This window comes from Astyanax mexicanus, chromosome 1 (assembly GCF_023375975.1).
Source record: "Astyanax mexicanus isolate ESR-SI-001 chromosome 1, AstMex3_surface, whole genome shotgun sequence".
Lineage (NCBI taxonomy): Eukaryota > Metazoa > Chordata > Actinopteri > Characiformes > Acestrorhamphidae > Astyanax > Astyanax mexicanus.
In genome coordinates, this window is record NC_064408.1 from 53,322,482 (window position 1) to 53,343,891 (window position 21,410).

Below are 21,410 nucleotides of genomic sequence, written 5' to 3' on the forward strand. Positions count from 1 at the left end.
AATATGGCAAGTGCGTAGTGACTTAAGCATGCAGTTTGCACTATGCTAATACAGCAGCTTAGGGGACCAGATGTATCTTGTTTCAGAATTAGAATAAAATGCTTTAAACTTGCTTTAATACTAGATTATCACTCCTCTGTTTACACTTTTATGAGGCCAAATAGATTAGACAAGTAGATAGCAGGAGGAAGAAGTTGTCTGATGGTAGACGGGCTATTCCTGTGTTTGGTTAATGAGGGGGAAAGGCCTGTCTGTTGTGTGAGGTGAGAATGCTTGCTCTGAACTCTATCTCCGCCCTGCCTGCTGAGGTGATTTCTTTCCTCGTGTCGCTTCCACTGTTTTTAGTGTCACTTCCTGTTGGGTTAAATAACAGGCTCCTGTGGAGGATGTTCACAGTGGAGACAGATTGCCTCTGTCCCTGTCTGGGCTCTGCCTCCTCGCGTCCGCTCTGCCATCACTCGCGTCTCGTGGGTGAGGCGAGGGACGCTGGGGCTGGACACTGTCTAAAGTGTGTCTCTTGTCACTTCGCAAATGAGGGGGTGGGGGCGGTTGTGTTGGGGGGAGGTTACTTGCAGCTGGCTCGTCTGGCTTGGACTGTTTCCATGGCAACACACCCACGAGATAGTAACCGCGATTAGGACCACGCAAGGAAAACTTCTGGTTGCCATGGCTATATGGACGAAGACTTTCCCTTCTTCTCTGGCCCCACTTATTTCTTTTTTGCTTGTTCCTTCTCTGTTCTCTTCCCCGTCAACTCTTCCTGCAAACAAATCCTCACTGGCATGATCTGAAGTGTCCTATTGTTATATCGCAGCGTAGGAGGGCTGAGTTTTGGCGTTTGGCCCCTTTTGCCGTACTGTAGATGAACTAATGGAGACTAAAGGAATTTGCCTGGTGCCTTATTTTAACATTATTTAATATTGGAATAAATGCAGCATTAATCATGACTAAAATCATGATTCAACCATGAATATCATGATTTAATAATGGTACTTATCTGTATTTTCAGGAGTTAGACAAATATATTGTGTAGTGTGGTGTGTCTAAAAAACATACTAGATGCTTTTTTCTTTTATCATAATGTATTGGGGTAGATTTTATTATTTCTAAATTTGAATCTTTAAATCTGCTAAGTGTGTGATTTTCCGGCATTACAGGATTAAGAGAAGTATCGATAAGAGACAAATGACAATTGATCCTTTACGTAAAGTGTCCTTGGCAGACACAAAAGACCCTGTTTCTTCCTCAGAAACATTCTAAGAGAAGAAACGACAGCTTGCAACTATTGACCAGAAGCCTTATTGAAACAGACCCAAAGAACGGCACCAGTGTACGCCCCTGACTGTGCCGTTTAGAGAACAGAGCTCGATAAAGAGCTCTCTGTCAGAGGACTAACATGCTGGATATTGAATTAAAGGACAGTGAAATAGTTCTAACTTGGAGATCGTGCTTTCTGTTAAGGTCAGTTTTATTTGGCAGCATGAACTCATCTGCACACTGTGTCTGAAGTCAGCATGAGCAGGAGTTTAAAAAAACATTTCCATGTTGTTTTTCATGTGTAATGTACTTTATCCAAGTATTGGGTGGGAAGGAGAAATGATAGATTCTGAAATGAGAAGTACAGGTGGCACTAATCCAAGAAATAAAAGGTTGTTTGGATTTTGAGGGGATGAGGCTTAGGTCCAATTATGTGACAAATCAAGCCTGAAATGTCTACATAATTGCTTGTAGAGCATAAAGGAAAAAATAAGCTATGGCATGTGATAACAGCAGTAGCCTTGTATGGCATAATGCTAACATAAGAACAATACAATCAATTGTACCACAAGTTAGTATACACAGTTGTGGTTGGACGTTTACTCATTATAGGCACAAATGTTATGGCATATTGTGTATTAACTGAGTTTTTTTTCTGGGGCAGAATGAATGACAATGAAAAATAAGAATTTAATTTTGAGGGGCTTGCTGAAATCAACACAATTAAAAATATATGGGATTATTAATTCAGAGGTGCTGTACATTGCATATCCAAACATCAGGGAAACATGTTCTAAGATAGAAGATGGATGGTAGTGCGTGTATTACTGATTTAATGAGAATATTAATAATTAAATAATTAAATAATTAATAAACAACATACTACTTCTTTTATTACTGTTAATGTGCAGTGCTGGCATCTTGGATTTTGGTTTGCTGAGCCTCTCTCGACTTTACGAGTAGGAAATCTGACATGTAGGAGAATTTCAGTAAATTTCCTCAAACTAGGAAATTTTGACATCCAAGCTCAAATGGAACACAGCATAACTACAACTGATAGCTTTTATGTGCTCACATAAAAATGAGTTTGACAGCACTCATTTAATTGACCAACATACAGTACATTAGGAAAGTCTCAGAGATCAGTGCAGATCTAAGAAGGATGATTCTAAGTTCACTCCCTTTAAACTCAGATAAGACGAAATTGGTTCGGATGGTCAGAAACAATCTAAAAAAAAAAAAAACACCAGTGCAGATGTCCGACATGAACTGGAGGCTGAGTTTATCATCAATGTGTTAAAATGTATGTTGCACTTATTCTGCCCTAGAAAACAAAAGCAAAGGAATCATTGAAAGCCCAATATCGTAATAATATTGATGTTCACGACACAAGTATGTAAACGTCTGACCACAGTAAAGTGGACCCCACGTTTTGGTAGGTCCAAGGGTGCAAATTGGCCAGCTAAAATTGGGGAGCAATATTGTAGGCAGTAGTCTTTATACCGCAATCTTTACAAGGTAAACAAAAAATATCATAATATCCTCTTGATATCTATTTTTTGTCGGTAAAAAGCTGAAAACAAATTTTAATTATTAATGTGTTTGTAGTAAGTCAGCAAATTAACATTGATCAGGAAATACATTTTAAAAGGACCATAATGACTTACACCATACAGTCAATCAACCTGAGCACTACAATTTAAAGTGCACTCACCCAGACAGGGATTAAACCTAGTCTTGGACTGCACAACATTTTAAATGGAGATAGTCCATTGAAATAAAAGCATAGTATAGCACCTGAAAAAGTGATCTACTTGACTGAGCTAGTTAATACTAGCTAAATGATATTCCCTAAATAGTGTTCAAATACTTATTAAATAATAAAATATTTAACATTCTGTTGTCATTACACAACACAACATTATTGTGCAGCTCCAGTTTTTTGGCATGCTTTTTGTTGTGTATTATTTGTGACCTGCATTCTAAGTCCTGTGTCCAAACTGGTGTCATGGTTGTTGCAGCTTTATTTTAATGTGTGCCCAATCGAAAGAAGAGCACAGTATGCCGATATATTGCCAAACTCATAAACTGTGATTATATGCGTGTATGTGTGTGTGCTTTCTCTTTCAATAGTGGCTTTAACCTGTCACTTGCACCTTCCTGCTGTAATCCGCTCCATTTTAAACCATTTCTCTCTGTGTCCCTCTTTCTCTCCTCACAGTTACTAATAGCTGACATTCTCACAAATCCCGTTATTAAGATTTTTTGGCCAGTATTAAACGGAGCAGACTTGTCCATCGCTTTCTCTCTCTCTCTCTCTTTCTCTCTGTCTCTGTCACTCTCTGTGTTTTCTCTCTCTCACCGTAGAGCTGGAGCAGCATTCACAGAACACCAGCCTTGAGCTCTGAGATCCTGTCAATTAAAAAGCAGGGAAGGAGGAGAAGCTGTGTTACAGAGGCTCCAGTCTGAAGCCCAAAGCTGCCGTGCGGGCTTTTTCAGGGACCAACACCAAACCGCAGAAGAACGAGGAGTTCTCCTCTTGTGTGTCAGACCCCCGGGGCATTCACCTGAGGTTAAAAGGACTAAATTTAGCTGGGCAATCAAGAGCAATTAGCTGCCGAGAGACCCGAGGAGCTTTTGGCATGTAAAGTGCACAGCTGAGAGAGAGAAGATAATGAAACTGAGACCATTGGGGGTGAGACACGTGCTTTAGGGCTGTACCATTAGCAGTAGACCATTAAATGGCTAAAGTTAATTTGGATGAAGAAATGTTGCAGAAAAATGATGTAAATATCTGTTTTTATACATGTATTATACATGTACAATGAATTATAGCGTTGCATTGCTTTGTTTTAGCGACTAAAGAGGGATCTCTCTATGTCTAGATAAATTAATTCATCTAGTGTGACTCAAACATGAATCTCCTCTCTCTCTCTCTCTCTCTCTCTCTCTCTTATGTGTGTGTGTGAAAGAAAAAAAAGAAATAAATGAAGAATGGGATCTGTGACCTACACCTAAATCATAAAGTAAATTTTTAATTATTAGATGAAGAGTGTTTGATTACCCAGTATCAAATTTGACTCCCTTGTTTCTCATTGAATGAACTTCCTTATTGGATTAAAAACTTTCTGCCCGCTGCTGCCACAGTCTATGCATAATATTAATGATCTTGGAGACATTTCCTGTCAGTCCTTGGATCTCTGTGATCTTGGAGCATAAATGCAAGCATGTTCAAAAACACCAGCATTATGAGATTTTTAAAAATGTGATAAAAATAATCTGGTGCTGCCGTTGATGTAACAGTGATGGGCTGACCTACAATAAAAAAAAAGTTGCCTCTGTACACCATGAACACCCATAACAACATCAACAAATGTTGAGTTTCCTCCCTTGCGATTCTTTGCGAGGCCTGCCAGAATCTTCACTCTCAGATTCTTTGCAGCTCCCTTCAGTTACTGCTTGGGTATTTTTGCCTTCAGTTTTGTCTTATATAAGTGTAAAGCTGCTTAATTCTTTGAACTGAACTGACAGACTCTACTCTTTAACATTTTTTCAGTTTTTTTCTGAGAAACCTCTCGGGTTGCGTTCCCTTTTGGGTCCTTATCCATCTGTTCAGTTTGTAAAAGTGTTGGATTTAAAGAAGACAGTGTAGCTCATAACTCTTCTGAACTTATTCTATCAACACTTACATCGCTAATGAAAAGCAGTGATCGATTCCATTGGCAGCCATATATACCCTTGCCATAATAATGCCTTTATCATTTTTATAGATCACTTCATTTCAATATTTCTTTCCTTCTTCACACTCATCTTGTTCTAAAACTGGGGGCAGGTTTTTTTTTTAAATAGTGTTATCAGTGATTTGAGTTGAGTTATCCTCTAAATTTCTTAATTGTAGACATTGACAATGATACGCTCACCTGGTGTGGAACTGTCACCATAATTACATTTATCAGTTTATCATACAATATATGAACATAGCCATGTGTGGAACATAAAATTAAATGTGCCTTTAAAGGGTGTTATTGTATTACTATACCTAACTATAGTATCATTCTGGCAGGCCTTGCATGCCTAACTTAAAATGATCTTAAAATTCAAATAACACTGTATTTCAATTATTCCTAGAACAGTATATCTTTCAAATGCAAATAGTTGTCCTTGCAAGCCTGTCATCCGGCAAAACATTCTACAGTCGTCTATTTTAGTTTTTTTTTGTCGCTTTCCTTGATTTTTATAGCATTGCTAAGCTGAGCAGTGCATTTTTGAGAATGTTCAAATTTGTTAATTTGGCCATTCTTAAGGTTTTAAATCATTCTGATATTTTTTTTTTTTATATTAGTATAATGATGGTCTTCTTTATTTGCATCAATATCTTTTAGGACAGTTTATTAAGATTTCCCATAAACAGCTACCAAGTTAAAAATGAAATATCTTATTAACCATTAAATATCTTATTTGTCAGTTATTGATTATTTAGTGTCTGTGAAAATGGAGGTACTTTGTGAAAGATTCAATATTTTTGTTAAACAAAAGTCTACAATTAGGTCACATCTTGATGGCCTCATTTTAAATCCACTGAATTGAGCTACAGATGCAAAATTACAGAAATTGTGTCTCTGTCCAATGGGCCAGACTGTGACAGAATAATCAAAGCCACTGTAATCTACAGAGTTTTCACTATCACTGAAATATCTTAATATAATTCACAAAAATTCTCATATTAATGCCTGGTGCCACACATATACACACACACACACAATCCTCTGCCTGCAGCACTCTTGCTGTATCTCTTGCCTGGAGAACAAGAGAGTGAAAAGAACAAAGTGGTGTCAGATGATGGAGACAGCAGTGTGATCAGAGTCCTCCGGTGTGTGTGAACTCTGATCTGAGCTCCAGCTTAACACTGCTTACACACAGGAATCTTCCAGAATCATGTAACTGTTCTGAGAAGTCTTCTTCTCATCAGTCAAACGGTTCTGCCGTGGGGCACGAAGCGGATGTTGAAAGGTGCCGGCACACAGAAGCTTTCTGATGTTTACCTTCAACACCTGGAGGAACAGATCTTGCATCCTCGCTTAGATGACTCAGTTTTGCTGCTTACTTAAAGGAATACCTTCCTAACACCAAACCTCAGCAGCTTAGACATGTTTGGTGGCTCCAGTTTTAAACTGCAGTTTTAAAATAATAAAAGTTTTTGACCAAACACTTTGGTACTGCATACAACTGACTAACTAATTCTGATGCATACTGGTCACAAAATACATGAAAATGTATTCTCTTAATGTAGATTACATAACACACACATTCAACTCAGAGTGAAACTGCTCTTTTTGCTATTAGTTGTACAGCATAGAGGCAGACAGATTGGGCATCTTAGGTCAAAAATGTCTGTTGCTATTTACTGTAAATATTTTTTCTCCAGAACATCCTGGAGGTTTCTACATGTACTATTCACACTCCAGCCAAGTCAGAGAACCTCACCAGTGTGCTTCACTCAATATTACTGATCCATGCATATAGACTCTTAATAACTATTAACCATTACTTCTAAAGCCCACTTTACACATACAGGGAAACCCAGAACTTCCAGGACATTACAAAGAGGATCTGAATATGTGAATGCAACATTACCCAGACTTTATCCTGCCAGTTCCCTTAGTCTGGGCAATGTCCAAGTGAGCACATGTGTAAACAGAGCAAGAAATGTACAGTGGTATGTAAAGGTTTGGGCACCCATTTATAATTTTTATGATTTTCCTTTATAAATTATTGTTTGTTCAGATCAGCAATTTCAGTTAAACATATATTATAACAGATGAACCCAGTAATATTTGAAAAGTGAAATGAGGTTTATAGGATTTAAAGAAAGTGTGCAGTAATTCTTTAAACAAAATTAGGCAGGTATCTAGTAGACCTTTTGCAGAAATAACAGCCTCTAAACTCTTCCTATTGTGTCTGGCTTCTGGCTGAAGGTATTTTGGATCATTCTTATTTACAAAACATCTCCAGTTCAGTCAGGTTTGATGGTTTCTGAACATAAACAGCCCTATTTAAATCGCACCACAGATTTTCATTAATATTCAGGTCTGGGGACTGAGATGATCATTCCAGAATGTTGTACTTGTTCCTTTGCATGAATGTTTTAGTAGATTTGGAGCAGAGTTTAGTGTTTAGGGTCGTTGTCTTGTTGAAGTATTCAGCTCCGGAGCAACTTTAACTTTCTCACTGATTCTTAAACATTGTTCTCATGAATCTGCTGATATTGACTGAAATCCATGAGACCCTCAACTTTAACAAGATTTCTAGTACCTGCACTGATCACACAGCCTCACAGCATGATGAACCACCACCACATTTTACTGTGGGTAGTAAGTGCTTGTCTTGGAATTCTGTGTTATGTTTTCGCCAAATAACAAAATAGTTTCATCAGTCCACAGCACCTTATTCCAACATGAAGCTGACTTGTTCAAATGTGCTTTAGCAAACCTGTTTCATGTGCTCAGAAAAGGCTTCTCCTGCAATACTCTCCTATACAGCCTCTCCTTGTGCAAAGTGCTCTGAATAGTTGAATGATACACAGTGACTCCATCTAATCATACGGAGTTTATATTTACACATTCATATTTTCATGGCAATCATAAATCAAATCTCTATTCCCCATGACAACTTTTATCATTAATTTCTGGTTTCAGTAGTTAAATTGGGGAAGTGCTATTAGTATTACGCACTTAGATTTCTTTATTAGATTTCATTGCTGTATTTACCCATTAGGTATTTCCGTATATCCTTCTGTAACTGTTATTTGTTTTGTAGTCCATCGTCAACCAGACCAGGATGGGTTCCCCTTTTGAATTTTGGTTCCTCTCACGGTTTCTTCTTCCCACTCCTAGGGAATTTTTCCTTGCCACTGTCACTGTTTGCTTACTCACTCGTGGTTTGAACAAGAATCTTTGTGAAGTTGCTTTATGAAAATGGGGAATGGAAATAAACTTCTTATCATTTCTGGTTTATTATTTACTCACAAAGTCCCGCTAAACTAGTAATTTATTATTGTAAATAACTCCTAAAATTGGTGCACAGTTCTATTGCAGAATCCTACAGAAAATGCCTGTTGTAGAACACTGTATATATAAATAAAACACTGCATTTGAGTATATAATGACCAATGGAAAGTGGTTAAATGGTCCGCTCCTGGACACTCAGTGAACACAGAGTTCTGCACAATTGTGTATTTTCTGCGTGCTTATTCTTTGGACTTCTCTCTAAGAAGGGACTGATTTAGTTTTAGGTCTGCTCCTGAACAAATTACACCAAGGCCATTAATAGTGATGGCCTCTTTTCATTTTATAACCGGGCATTTTTTGTGTAAGCCACTGATTTTTGGTCGAATACACTGTAGGACAATGTATTGTGCATGTTAAGCCTTTTCAAGTTCTCTGTGGACGTCATTGTGAGCACAGTGAACTTGCGGCAATGCAGCCTCGCTGTCTGTTTCCCTTTTTCTCACTTACACTCTGCTTCATCCATCCTTTCATTTCTTGCTATACTGCCGCTTGTCTCTCTCTCTCTATTCTTCTTTCTTCTTTTCTCCCTCATTTTCCTCCCCCTCTCTATCCTTTTGCATTAATGCCTCAGTGTGTTAGATGAGAAAGGAGGTCAAGCTCAGTTTAATCTTTTTTTGTACGTGTGAGTCAAGACCGCCATTTTCTTTTAAAGCCTAACAGCTCATGCTTTGCTGACCTCTTTCGTTCCATCACTTCATCTTGTTTCTCGTTTGCTTATTGACATTCTTCTCATGGGAAGTGATTTTGTCATTTTATCAAACACAGGTTGGTGTTGTAGTGGATTTTCTGGGATTCCACCCCAAGCTGGCACATGTTTTGTGTGCGTGAGTGTACACATATTTAGACAGTGCTTTGAAGTAGTATTAGCAGCCACTACTGAGGAACCTCTCCCTCTCCATCTTCACCAGTCTTTTTTTTTCCTCTTTTTTTTCTGTCCATCCAGCTTTCGAAGACTTTGCACCATGCTCCACTTGATCTCTCCCCAGGCATGATGAACCTTGAGAGAGAGGGAGAAAAAATAGAAAAAGCTCAGTGTGAATGTGCCACTCGCCGACTCTCTCCTAAGCTCACATAGCTTAGGGCTAGAACAATCATCAGTCCTACACAGCTAAACACAGTTAGGTTTCGCTTCAGGCATTTAAACAGAGAGGTCTTTTTCACAGCTAGTGCAGCTCTCTCAGTTCGTGGCGTCCTTTTTCCTGAAGGTATCTTGGCTTTCTACTAATTGTCTCAGGTTGTTTGGGGGTTCCACCCTGTTGTACTAAAACATGCCTTGAATATTGAACATGTAAGAAAGATAAATTTATTATAACATAATTATATCATAATGTTGTGTCTTCATTGTATTTTAGGTCAGGAGCGGTTTGGGAACATGACCAGAGTGTACTATAAGGAGGCTGTGGGAGCGTTTGTGGTCTTTGATGTGACCAGAAGCTCCACTTTTGAGGCTGTGTCAAAATGGAAGCATGACTTGGACAGTAAGGTGAAACTGGCCAATGGCAACCCCATTCCCTCTGTCCTGCTGGCCAATAAATGTGACCAGAAGAAAGATGGATCCAACAATGCCTCCCTCATGGACACCTTCTGCAAGGAGACTGGCTTTCTGGGCTGGTTTGAGACATCAGCGAAGGTAATTGTATACGTTTACACCCACATAAACATGTATCTGCAATGCCACAGCCATCCCCAGTTAAGGGTTTCCATGCTCCCAGTATATGTGAGGACTTTCACACTAAACTCTCTCCCTCTCTAATTGTGGGGCCCTCCAGTTTTATAGTTGTGCATAGCTGGGAAAGACCCTTCACCTACTACTACTACAGTGGTCATTAAGATCAAAGCTGTGTAAACCCAGCATTTCTAAGCCAAAATATCTGGCATATTTCCTGGAATTAGAGCTAAAACATCACTTCTGTGCTAAATGAGTCAGTTTATCCCACCATTCAGGCCCGGGTCACGGGTTTGTTATGGGCCAGTAAACACGTGAAGCAAATATTCTGCTTACAAAAGCGGCAAGGCATCCAAATATAGATGTATATTTGTACAGATCTTCACAATTACACAAAGGCTATGCCAAAGACAACACGTTGACTTGATGCAGAATTGTAAACCAACCTTTAGGCAAAAGTAAAAATAATATGTTGTTGATAACGTGATGATAAAGTGAAACTCATTAAATTGTACAGATTTGTTATATAGAATTTATATTTTTTATGAATTTAACACAAATTTAAGAAAACTTTCAAGTGTATTTAATGTGACATTACTTTTACACCTTGTTACATGTCACACAGTATTGAATTAAGCATGTAAACAAATATTGTGCTGTGAAATGTAAAGATGCTAACTTATGTTGAAATTGGTGATGTATTCACTATAACTTCTGCATTGCAAAAATAAAACCTATGTAATTGTAAGTTTGACTAGTAGTTAAACAATGTGATTATACATATAATACATGTATAAATAGCATGTATATTAACTGCTGTAAATACATCACCAGTAGTTACATAATTATTGCATGTAGGAGAGACTTAGACATGATGTGGGAGACTTAGACATGCTTTCAGCACCAGACATGACAAACTCTTCAAGGTGTTATTCAAAGTATGCTAGTAACCAAACAGCATTGGTCAGAATGGTCATATATGGTCATATAGTTAGGCATAACTTTTACAGCAAGAAAAAAGACTAAAACAAAATGAAATTGTCAATCATCAAAGAATAAAGCAAATACATAATCAGGCTTTTTTCAGTGTGTGTAATGGTTTACTTTGTGTTTGTAATCTTCACAGGCTTGCATACAAATAACAGTAAGTCCCTTCAGTTTGTGTTGGAGTAATACCTGTGAGGTGGTCCTGTCTGCTGAAGCAGTTAAATTTTAGCAAAGACAATGACTCCTTCTGAGACATGGTGTCACTGATGCCATTAACTGCAAGCCACACAGACATGTCTTAGAGCACTTTGTGGTTCCACTTCAAGAGTCTTTCTGACAAATTCTCTTAGTGTAATCCCCTCTCTCCCACTTTGCACACACATACAAATATATAAAGACACACACACACACACACACACACACACAAACTCACTTACTTTAAGAAATGATCTGTGTTAATCCTTTTGAGTGCCTGGCTGGTTGACAGAGGGGTAGCAAAAAGGGAAATAATTGTTTGTGTGTCAAATAGAGGGAGAGGGAGAGAGCTATTGCTGCTTTCACATATGAATGACTGACCCCTGTTTGGTCACTTCCTCTATTACTGAAGCTATTGTTTTGTTGTAGTTGTATTATTCGACCCTAGCTGAGCAGCCAAAAGCAACTGACAGCCCCACAAAAAATATATATATATTTTTTCTTCTTCACATTTTATATGTTTAAAATCTCAAAACACAAATTTGTCATAATAAAATGTGTTAATATTAGCTGCTGAGTATTGGTTGATTCCAGCACTGATCAGTATCAGTTGTTCACCCATAATAAGTGCTTTATAAAAAAGGCCTAAAAATATGGTTAATGACAAAATATTTCACTGTTAAGTTTGGTTGGAAAAAGAAGGACAGCGCTTAGGAAATTTTCCAATTGTAATTATTTTTAAGCTCTTATTAGATACAGATAGATGAGCTAGGACTGATTAGCAGTGGTTAGGACCTTAACAGATCTAAAAACCTAATGCATTAACTAGATAGCTAAACTCCAATACTGTGGCATGAGAGGAGAGCGTTCTGTATTTACTGTGTTGGTGAGTTTGTTTTTTGGTGCCAGTTTGTTTGCCCTCTGAAAATGACTTTACTGCAATCACAGCACCAATTACAAGAAACGCTGTGATTGTGAAACTGATAATATTCTAAAAACAATCACAGTAGTGAAATTGCATTAAACAGTTGGACAACAGAAAGGATTTTCAGATGAAGGTTTATAATGGCAACCGTTAACACTATGCTGTTTGTTTGCCTTACTATTTAATTTCCCAGCGAATTTACCGGATATTGCTGAAGACTGCAAAATTATGGTGTTCATCATTGTTGAGGTATTTGAATGAAATGTAGTGCAAAATGGATTGATACTTTGATATCAGTCAGTATATCAGTCAGGCTTACAACAATTAAAATGAAGGGTCTGCTAAGGACAGATAGGTACATAGCATGCTCCAGACTTTATCCTTACATCCTTACTAGCCCAGAAGAACTCTGTATCTGGCTCCATTCAGGCTTAAAAGAACCAGTAGATGTTTGCACCAGTTTCAGTGGAAACAAAAATGCAACCCAGATTATGTCATCAACAGAGGGAGTTGCACAATGTTTTTTGGTTTCAGGAGGGAATGAACATTATTGGTTCCAGAACATATTTTTGTTGGTGGAAATGTGCCAAATGGTTTAAAGTTAGGTGTGCAAACCGGAACAGAGCCCATTTTACATTGGTGGAAAAGGCCTAGTAATAACCTTTGATAAATCCAATAAACACTGACATACCAAATGTCATGGCATTAGTATTATGTCCCATGAATTTTGCCATGTTCATTAAAGATACAGAACACTGCAATAACCTGAAAGATATGTGTGTTCATGTGAGTTACCTGTCTGTTCACATGGACAATTATTGGCAGATGCCGCCAGTCACAATAATTACCACCTACTACACTGTACACTGTGGGTGGTAATGGCTTCTATGACTTATCACTGATACATAAGTTATTGTGGCTGTTCCCGGACACTGACTGACACGTGACACTGTGCTGGCACAACTTCTGAAATGGAATGGCATATCCACCTGGCACCCACTATTACGTCCTATTATTCTAATTATTTCACATCATTTAGCCAAGAGCACACTGACTACTCAAAAACTAGCTTTCAGATACAGATGTGGGCATTCCCAAGTCATCCTCTGAGGATATGCGCCATGATCAAATTAAATACTGCTATCTGCTATCCCATGACTTTGGGCCTGTCCGTGTATAATGATACAAAAGGCAGTGTAATACCAAACTAAATACTTTATTAATAAACCTTAATATGTTCCCCAATGATCCCTGCTCTTGTTATCATTCTTCACTCAAAACAAATGCCTGTCATTCGGTTAGGACCTTTTTTTAACCCAATATTTAACCCATGTCAGTACTCATGAGTGTGTGTGTCTGTTTGCAGGCGTCTGTGTCTGTGACTGGTGGTAGCTGTTTGACAGAAGGTGTCTCATCACCCAGTCTGCCTAAGCACATGTTTGTGGGCTAAATCTGTCCATTAGGGACTTGCAGCCACACAGATGTCTGGAGGGGAGCTCTGGCACCTGTCGTATGCATATATGTGTGTGTGTGTGTATGCAGATGTGTCATTCCTCATTTATCAGGACCTCCTTGTGTTCCACAAGGCCTCTTGTGTCCAGACGGATGGCAGAGCTCCTCCACCCCCCATGTCTTTCTCGCACGTTCTCTCTAGCTCTCTGGAGGTCTCAGCTGGCTTGTTTTGTTTTACACTCTCAGCCTCGTTTTTCTTGATTACTGAAGAGGAAATACAGTGGAGAGCTAAAGAGGCAGAATAAAAAGGACAACAAAACACATACAGAACAGGCTCTCTGGAATCATGCTCGTTAGAAGAGCCAGGTTTGATATAGTGAAGAAGAAGCCAGGTTTTTTTTCCTCAGGGCTCATCAATTTCCAACTTAAATTCTACACAGGCAACATAACGTTTAAAACATGTCAACAATAACAATTGTCCTATTTTACAGTTATCTTTATTATAAAACTATGTGATGGAAAGCCTCTAATAAGCCAATATTCCTTTAGGCCCTCTTTAAGGGAGCAGTTTTATTGTAAAAGGCTGTTTGTGTGAATTTTGAGCCAATTCCATAAATTTTGGTGAAGATATTTGTGTGAATGTGGAGGATCTGTGTTAACCAGGTGTAAGCATGGTAAAACTCTATAATACTATATGAATATGCTACATATCATCCAAGCAAGTGCTGTGGACTGATTAGGGCCAGAATATCTCTTGGCTCTCAGTTGGTAGAGGTAAATTTAGAGAAAAAAAGAAGCTGTTGTGAGGTACTGCTGTGTTGGGATTGTGTTTTTGCCACACATTGCTAATTTTGTACAAGTGAAGAAATCTGTAAGTAGGCTGGACCTCAACTAAGTATTGCTTATACACTTATCTATAGAGATACAGACCAGACTTGTGGAATGACCATCACAGTCTCTGACCTAAACTTCAGAGAACATTTGTGGATAGGTTTTAAACAAGCTGTGCTGTGTGTTGCTGGACTACATATTAATTACAGGTACTTATGTATTACTTGTTGTAATAATTTAGTTTACAGCTTAATCACACCTCTGCCTTCATGTACATTTCCTATGCACCTTATCTTTTCTTATTTGTCTATTGTCCTTTCATTACTGCCCCATGTCCTATATACAAATATATTTTTTATGTTTTATTAACTAATACTTTTTATGCAGCTATCCAGCATGTAAACGTCTATTAGCAGTGTTGTTATCTTTACAATTATGCTCACATGATAAATGTCCACAGATTTTGTTTTATGATATGTTCATGTTCAATGCCAACTTGGACCAAATCTCAGACATTGGGATATAATCTAAACACTCATCATCAAATAAATAATAAATAAATAAACACTCAAAAGGATATGTCCGATTGGAATGCTAATCAGAAGAAAAATAAAGGTTACCAGAAGCAATTAGCAGATACAACACAGACAGAAATAAAAAAGCAGAAATTAGATATGAACACGGAAAACCCCCATAAATACACAGAATTAGAAAATCTAAAAAAAAATGACTGGCACTGTAGCCTGGTTTTCTGACCTTCATAACTGAAGAGCAGAGTAATGTACAGACAGCATACACACATCAAACAGCTGAACTTACCATATCTAACCAGCACAGTAACAAATCAGCCAAAAAAAAAGTACAGTTAGCATTTAAGCCAACACACACGTACTGCTGAGCTTGGCTGTTAGCTAGCATTTTATAACTACAGAGCAACATAGTTCAGCTATTAACGTAAAAAAAACAAATTAAGAGTTTAATTACTCTGTATTGGAGTATTCTAGAATCTTATGAAAATAACTTTAAATATCTGTGACTGTTTTCTATAATTTTAGGTATATAAAGGTGTAGCTATATAAATGTGTCTATAGTTGTAAGAGATATACAGTGTTTACAGCATCTGTTACTGACTGATGTTCATTACAGGGAGGTTTAAGTCTATGCCAGTCTAAAATTCACGAATGTGATGGAAAATTTATGTGATGATGATAAAAATCAAAAGGAGAAATTATGTAGACTAATATGAGCAATATATATTGAGCTACACGAACAGAATTAGTGTGTATTGAAGCATGCCAGAATATGCCAGTGTCATTAATTAGCTTCAGGTAACCAGCGGCCCTGCATAGATGCTGATTGTTAGTGTATATCAGATTTAATAATTATTATTTCCTTGCATAATAATTGCTCTTTTTCCACCGGTTTTGAGAATCAAATGACACCACATTCCCACATTGCCATGGATTAAGGTTCTGAGGGTTAATCTCTGCCTAAGAAGCTGAAAGTTGTGCCGAAGTTAGCTCCTAGTGTCCATGTCTGCAGTGCGCTAAGTTGCGGTGCCCACGCTGATTGGGACGTCGTGTTCTGTGGGGCCAACAGTGATTGTGACAGTGTGGGCTTGTCTCCATGGTAACAAACTTACTAATCCAGCCTTCGGTAATGTTCCGACGGAAACCGGGGTCACGCGGTACACTGATGGTCAGTCCAACTACAGATAGGCGCTTCGGGAAAAGACTCCGTTCATCCTGCAGGGAGAGCTATATGGAAACTAAAGGATTCGAGCTTAGTCTGCCAGTGCAGCTCATTACAGCTTCGCGTCCTAGATGTCCCCTCTCTGCTTTGTCAGCGTTAGTACGAGTCTAGCTTCTACATTCATGATCTCCTTGATCTTTACAAGCCCTTGAAGTGGCACTTCACACTGACATAAGGTTTATCAATATTCATCGTCTTATGACGATGCCGCTGTGGATGCTTAATGCTTTCTGCTCCTGTGCTCAGAGCTGAAAACAAAACCCAGGCTTGGCTTTGCTTTAACCCCGTCATATTTTTTTTTTCTTTCCACACACCCTTAAGTCATATCCTCATTCTGCTAGTACTGGGGGATGGGCAGCTAAGGGGAATGAGATGAAGTATCATGAAAGAATCATGAGGCGAGGAGAGAGGAAGGAGTCTTTGTGTGGGAGTGTGTTGCTTAGCCAACTGCTTTAATGATGATACTTTACTGTCTGTTGAGTCCATTGAGATAGATCTGTCCATTTCTCTGGTTTTTGGACTTGCTGTTTAATAGAAGTGATGTTCTGGAAAGAATCACAATAAACCCAGCAGTATGTTCACTGAGCATGTTAGAGTAATCTCTCCCCCTCTCTTTGTATTGTAATGTCATCTTATTCTTAAGGCTTCTTTAGAAAAGTGTTTTCCATTTGTTGAACTAAAAGAGCATGTCATTCTTTGGGGTATCTGGTGTTCTCTGACCATTAATGCAATAAATCAAAGCTCCGTTTTTCCATTTACATTTGTACAGTATCTCAAACCACATGAGCATGTCTACTTAGGTGAACAGCCTGCCATGGTCAGGTTTTTGATGCTTTGGGTAACATTACATAGTGTTCATCATTGTTAAGGTAAAAGCTTTTCTTACAAATTATTTTTAACCTCATTACTCCTCTAAATAATTAAATGAGGTGAATATCTGGCACTAAGAACCCCTAAGCTGCTCATTTTGAGCAAGGGGGAAATGGTGTTTGAGCTTTTATCTGTAACGAAATCAAGCTTATGTCCGTACGTCCACTGTTCTCAAACTAAAGTATCCCTCTGTCAGCCACTTTCCTCATCTAGGAAAGTTCTCGCATGTTTACCTGCTAGCAGCATTATCCAACTGTTGTGCTCATTGTGCCTTTGCACATTTGACTTTCACACCCTTAAAATGTTCATAATATTATAAACCTTATTTTAACAGCAGGTTTTGATTGGCCACATACTGTATGTACATTTCATGCTTCTTTTAAAGTGCTTTTATCTGTTTTTCATTTTATTTTTATCTTAGCTTGCCAAGTCAAGTAACAGCTGAACAGCTACTTTTCTGAGGAGAGATACTCACGACCTTGCACTAAAACAGCTTTTGAAAATTGAGTTAGTACAGTAAAGTGGATAGTTTAAATGTATTGTGTGTGTGCGCGCGTGTGTGCGTGCATAAAAAGTTAATCTTATTTCATTATTAGATGGAATATGCAAATGTCTTTACAAGTATGTGTCTAAGGTATAAAACTGTATCTGTATTTATGTTTCACTACAGGAAAATATAAATGTTGATGAGGCGGCCCGGTTCCTTGTGGAGAACATCCTCCTCAATGATAAAGGCCTTCCGTACGAGGAAAGCAATGGTGACCGCATCAAGCTGGATCAAGAGCCATTGCCTGGGGAGATCAAGTCGGGCTGCTGCTAGCATCAGGCCTCCTCTGTCCACTCACCTGTACTACAGGAGGGCATATCTGCCAGGGACTGAGACTCCCTGTCCCTTTTCCTCGAACACCAGGGCCCTCTCCATCCCTCTCAGCTTACGTCCACCCAGCGGCACAAGCACATGTCCTGGTCTCCAGATGGAATCCATAGCCATGAAGATGATGCATTGTGTAGTGACCACTCCATATATCTCACTCGTTCTGTGTTTGTTCCTGCCTTTCTCTAACTTTTGTATAATGATGTTTGTGTTAAGAACTTTTATATTGTAGCAAAACCTCCAATAAGGCGAATCAGTTTTTTTTGGTATTGTATAGCATTCTTGTTACATTACTGAATGCAATCCTATGGGTATCATAGGAGGGTGTACCAAGTACATCTCATCTTTCTGCCATATGCAGTTAAAGCTGGCATGACTAATGGGTTTGCAGGGAGAGTGAGCAGTTAATGGTCCACACTGGTCATAAAGTTAGGAAGTAATAGGGCTTTCCCAATGTGGGTTAGCCAATAAACTTTTAAATTGAAGGAAAAAAGGTGGCTTCCAGCTACAAGGCATTCACCTAGGAAAACACTTATTGGGAGTTATCCACTCTCCTGTAGGAAAATACAACTTTTATTTAAAAGTTTCATATGTTGTTCAGTTTTTTCTGTCTCCTGTTTTACTCTCTCGCATTTTTGTCTATTTTGTATCAGTGTATCAGTTGCCTCACAGAGTTCAAGCATACGAAGCTTATCACAAAGAACACACTTGTCCAGAGTGTCACGAAATCATAAGGTTGTCCTCTAGTGAGAGATATATCAGTATATCAGAGGTGTGGATGTGAGCACTTCAAATATGTCTTATGGAGAATAGGGCTGCTTCAGACTCTGTAGCCTGTTCTATGCAAGGACTGATGTTCATTTTGATTCAGTACCAATTTTGAAATGATACTGAATAAGGTGTTTGAACACCTGTCCTAATCATTCCTTTTATTCCAGAAAGAGCTGGAGGCAAATGTAACTTTTTTTAAATATGCTGGAATCAACACATGTTGGAATAACACTGACAGTAAATAAAAAAAACTAAACCAATATTTTATTTATTTATTTATTTATTTTTTTTATCTCTTGCTCTGTTTGAAAATTCTACTGTTAATTAATCTGCTATTAATTTTAGACAGTCCAGGCTTACAGTAGTACCCATTCAGCACTTTTAGCAGTTGGGGGAGGGGAGAGGCTCTTAACTCAGTGAGCATATGCTTTTGCTAAGGCATGTCACCTGACCAGTTTCCATGCCTGAAACCGCAGATTTGTGCTGGTCATATGATTTCCACACCATACATTGGTTTATAACACTGGTGTCAAACCTAAGGGTCCCCCTGGTAGTCTGTTGTTTTTAGATCTGTTGGCCTAATGGATCAATTTCTGCATTTATAAAATGTGGAAAGTTGGAACAAAGCCTCTTGAACTACAATCTTAGGAAAATACAACATTTATTTTGCAGAGTTACCAATGCAGTAGAGTAGTAAACAGACAGATATGATGCCAATAAGAAGCTGCTCTTTTCAGGACTGTTGCTTAGTGTCATTTAAAGTATAGGAACCCTAAACTTTCTTTTAGTGTGGCTCTGTATTGCGCTTTAGCTTTGAAATGGCACAGCGCTCACTTAGTTTCAGTGTACAGTGCCAGATTTTTCACACATAGGTCAGTGCCCTTATATAAGTTTGATTTCCTCTGTACATTAAGCTTATGACATTCGATGGCACTTCGAGCATCTAGACTTGGCTGTATTCAGTGAGGAAATAACGTGTACCAGCCAAGAGGTGTCACATGGCTCCATGGCTTTCAGCGCTGATTTTCACACTTGATATTTTGTAAATTATTCCAACATTGTGCTGTTAGATTTACTGCATTGAATTCTTTACTGTACGGATGGTTTTTGTAAAGTAAAAAATTAACTAGTAAAATTAATTTTCCAGACATCCTGATATAGGGGGTGATGTAGAGGCCTTGATGTAGATTACAGGTTCTGAATCTGTAGGTAATGTAGATTTCAATTTTTCTGGGAAGTGGACTACATAAAGTGCTTAGTCATTCTCAGGGTGATTCAAAACTATGTAAGGAGAATAAACAAATGCTTTCATCACATCATGCGAAGGTGTCGGAAGCTTACTCAGCCTGAAGAGCATGTTTTGCTTCATGTTTGATGGTGACGTTGCAGAGCGCCGTGAAGCAAGGTATTTATCCACCCTTAACCCACTTTCTATGCTCAGTGTGTGGAGAATACAAGATAAAAAAGATAAAACAAGTAAGCCTAATGTTCTTGGATTAGACCACTAGCTGGTGTGCTAACATTGGCAGAGGTGTCAAGTAGCAAAGTAGAAATACTTTGTTACTTAACCAGAAATTTTGGTAATCTGTACTTTACCGGTGTAATTATTTTATAGTTGACATTTTACTTGTATTTCTTACATTTTTAAAATAGCCTTGTTACTCCTGTTTCATTTCAGCTTGTTTTTATTCCGGCTTGTCATTGTCTGTCCATCCAGAGTGAATTTTCAATGAGCATATATGCGGCTGAAACTGGTAGCCCAAATTTTTTACATTATAAAATAACGGATGATCATGGCTTTCAAATAACGTTTTGGGGGAGGGGGTAAGTGCACTATAGAACTCCCATATTATTTTTGCTGAAACCAGAACTTTTACTTAAGTAAAAGCTTGAGTTAATATTTCAACTTCTACAGAAATATTTTAAAGCCTAGTATCTATACTTTTACCTGAGAGATGATTGTAAATACTTTTGACACCTTTGAAGACTGATGTGCTTCGTCCAACACTGTGGTAGCTATGTTCAACGGGGCTGGAAGCTGGTGTGCTATCACCGATGTTCAGATACTAGATGACAATTTAAACTGCTGAAATCTTGCCCCAAGACCTTTACCCCAGCTCTGAGGTTTAAAATTGAAGAATACACTGTACTGAAAAATCAGATGCAAATAAATATAGTTAACCTGGACCTGTCTACTATGTAGGTTAAAAACGGCTATAACATTTACCAGCAGAAAATAAACTACACAGAAGAGTTAATAGGTGGGTAAAAAAACGACTTGTTTTTAAATTGATTATGTATTAAATTTTATTTAGTTTGAGCCAGTGTGTGATATTGGAAGCTCTCTGTCCTGGCATATACAGCTCTGGGGAAAAAAATAAGAGACCACTTAGAAGGATGAGTTTTTTTTTATTTGACCAAATTGAAAACCTCTAGAATATCTTCTAGAGGAAGATGGATAATCACAGCCATTAAACGAAGCTGAATTGCTAGAATTTGTGCACCAAATTTGTGTTTAAAACCAGGGTTATTCCACCAAATATTGACTTCTGAACTCTTAAAACTCTATGGATATGAACTTGTTTTCTTTGCATCATTGTGGTCTGTTGTTTATAGAATAAACAACAATGTTCATTTAAATCAAACATTTGCCTATAAATATACCTATAAATCAGAGAAACTAAATTGGTCTCTTATTTTTTTTTTCCAGAGCTGCATGAAATTGGTTTCAGATGGTGTGTTTATCTATTAAATATAAAATAG

The 21,410-nt window shown here is 38.1% G+C and overlaps 1 protein-coding gene across 1 annotated transcript in view; it reads left to right on the forward strand.

Moving 5' to 3' along the window:
- The window catches only part of rab32a (RAB32a, member RAS oncogene family), a 29,388-nt gene extending 10,481 nt beyond the window's left edge, over positions 1-18,907 (forward strand). Inside the window, exons 2-3 of the mRNA XM_022665452.2 lie at positions 9,677-9,954; positions 17,673-18,907. Coding sequence (XP_022521173.2) covers positions 9,677-9,954; positions 17,673-17,822 — 428 coding nt within the window. The 3' untranslated portion in view covers positions 17,823-18,907. The remainder of the gene's footprint in view (positions 1-9,676; positions 9,955-17,672) is intronic.
- The last annotated feature ends 2,503 nt before the right edge of the window (positions 18,908-21,410 follow it).